We start from the raw sequence: 2,651 nt of genomic DNA, 5'->3' as shown, positions 1-2,651 counted from the left end.
CTAATGATTTGGTGATCTGATCATAGAAGGCCACCAGGTTGGTCTGACAGGACCTGCCACTGATGAACCCGTGTTGGTTGCCCCTAAGGAATTGTGGGTTATATCAATTAAAGAAAGAGTCAGGCATGTTTAGAAAGGAGGAAATGTCATACATAACTAGATTTTATAGTGAGATACTATAGGTCAATTTCTGTTATGTGACACCTACTACCCATTTGCAAGATAAAAACCTTTTTTAATTTTAATTAAACACCACGGCATTTATACACATGCCTTTTCATCTTGCGATGCACTGGAGATATGGCGGGTCAGAGCAGACTCAATTAATCAAGTCTGCTGTACACGCAAGGTGATGCGCACTCGAAATGCAGTATGTATCAACATGGATATAGGAAAGACAATAGGTTTCCAGCATCACATAAAAGATGGCAAAACTGGACATCTGTAACATTCCAGGAACTGGATTATTTCCCTGTATCTCTCCTGGTTTTTACCACATCATTGAATCCCCAGTTGTCCAAAGTCCTGTGCCCCTCAGAAATCTGCCTAACTAAAGCCAACCTTTGTTACATGTTTGAATAACTCATAGCATATAATTCCTTTGCTTCTTTCCTAAACTGAGGCCTACATGGTCAGACAGAGTTTGGTTCCATCATAGCAATAGCAAGACCAAGGAAAAAACATGTTGAGTTCATGGAAGCATTTTGAATAGCCATGTTCCTGCGCAGTTCTCAAGCTTTCCCTATGGGATTTGGCCCATTCAGTTTCTGTTGCCTGTTACACTAGATTAAGCTAACCTGTGGACAAACAAAACTATAGTATATCAACTGTAATTATCATTAATTATTTATTTCTTACTTTCTTCAAGGGGGAAATATATGTAGAGCAGACGAATTTCTATGCAACAATTCACTCTGTAAACTACATTTTTGGGTATGTGATGGAGAAGATGACTGTGGAGACAACTCTGATGAAGCACCTGAAATGTGTGGTATGAAATTTATTATGCTACTGCTTTCTTGTCCCTAGTCCTAAAGGGAATTCATGAAGTAGAGAAAGATGCAACAAGCATCTATCTAGAAATGTATAGCATTTACCTAGAGATGTGTAGGTCTCACTTAACTAGACAAAGACACTAAGTCAGTTATATTTTTCCTTATTTGACTTTTGAAAATTGGTCTTAAATATGGATATATAATGGCTTGATTAAAGCAAACTCAAATGATATTATTATGTAACCCAGCAGAAACTTTAGAATAATGAATAACAATAAATGCATCACCCCACCCTATCAGATATAATTTACTGATACTTTTGCATATACTTGATCTATTACTGCTATAAGATTGGATAATAGTATTCTAGAAAAGACTATTTGAATACAAAGCTAAAATGTGAAATTATTAATTATGCAAAAAATAACATATCTACATTATAGTCATGCTGCAACTTCAGTTTAGAAGAAAAAAGTCAATGTACTATGTTTTCTTACTACTTTAAATTGTGGTGTACTCATTGTAGAACATGAGGGTGGATTGAGAGACATGCATGCAGTGCCAGAAATATAGTTATTTAACGTACTGGAGGATATTGGCTTTCGAGAAGGCAAACCACCTGACATACATTGGTGGGGATTGATGCTATAATGGTAGATTCACTTGAGTGAATAATTAACAGAAAAAGCAAGTTAACATTAGAGAATCATTCCTCATTTGGAAGCCAATTAGATAAAATAATATACCTTGGGAAGGCATCAAGACATTCTCAATAGTAGTGTTCAAGAGAAAATAAGATTTAACATTGAAGAAAGGATTTAACTACCATATTTTAGCCATTTCTAATGTACCTTTTTTTTCTGTACCTAAATGCAATTTAAATTTCTAAGCAACAACTTAACACTTAACTGACAAATAAGGCAGAACCAGGACAGGATCCACTGTTTCACCAAAAATGTTAAGAGTAAAGGAATGCCAAGTCAATGAAAAGGCCTTCCTACACATGCACACTTACTGCACAATAACTAAAATTACTCTGCAATATGGGCATGCATCTACATGTGCATGCCCATACTATGCAGTAAATATAGTGACTTACATCAATTTGAGCATCATGCCGGTGTCAAATTTACATGCAATTATTTACTGAGCAGTAACACATGTGTGAACCCTTACTGCACAGTAACACTGTGTATGTGCAGTTTCTTGGGACTAATTTTAATCCCAAGTCAGTCCACACACAGTGTTAATGCTCTTTAATGCTTGCACATGTAGATGCTGGCTTATTCCCGCTTACTGCACAGTAAATTTAAATTGGTGTAAATGCACGTGTAGACATGCCCAGTATTTCCAAGACATCAGCTAGCCTACTTTCAGGATTATAGGGCTGGGAAGAACCTCACAAAGTCATCTAGTTTAGTCTGTTCCTCAAGGCAGGATCATCTATGACTAAACCATCCTATCAAAGTGTCGGTCTAACCTGATCTTGAAAATTTCCAAAGAAGAACATTCCACAATTTTTCTGGGTAGGTTGTTCCAATGCTTAACTACCATCATAGTCAGGAAGTTCCTTCTAAGTCCAACCTAAATTTCCTATGTTGCATCTTGAGGTTATTGCTTCTAGTCCTGTCTCCTACAGCCACAGAAAAAAGCTAA

General features: G+C 36.6%; 1 protein-coding gene across 1 annotated transcript in view; it reads left to right on the top strand.

Moving 5' to 3' along the window:
- The window catches only part of LRP1B (LDL receptor related protein 1B), a 1,585,724-nt gene that overhangs the window by 1,459,517 nt on the left and 123,556 nt on the right, over positions 1-2,651 (top strand). Inside the window, exon 72 of the mRNA XM_019553609.1 lies at positions 869-991. Coding sequence (XP_019409154.1) covers positions 869-991 — 123 coding nt within the window. The remainder of the gene's footprint in view (positions 1-868; positions 992-2,651) is intronic.

This window comes from Crocodylus porosus, unplaced genomic scaffold (genome assembly GCF_001723895.1).
Source record: "Crocodylus porosus isolate Cpor-Errol unplaced genomic scaffold, CroPor_comp1, whole genome shotgun sequence".
In the NCBI taxonomy this organism is placed as follows: Eukaryota; Metazoa; Chordata; order Crocodylia; family Crocodylidae; genus Crocodylus; species Crocodylus porosus.
Note: the sequence above shows the minus strand (reverse complement) of the source record. Positions and strands in the feature narration are given on the sequence as shown.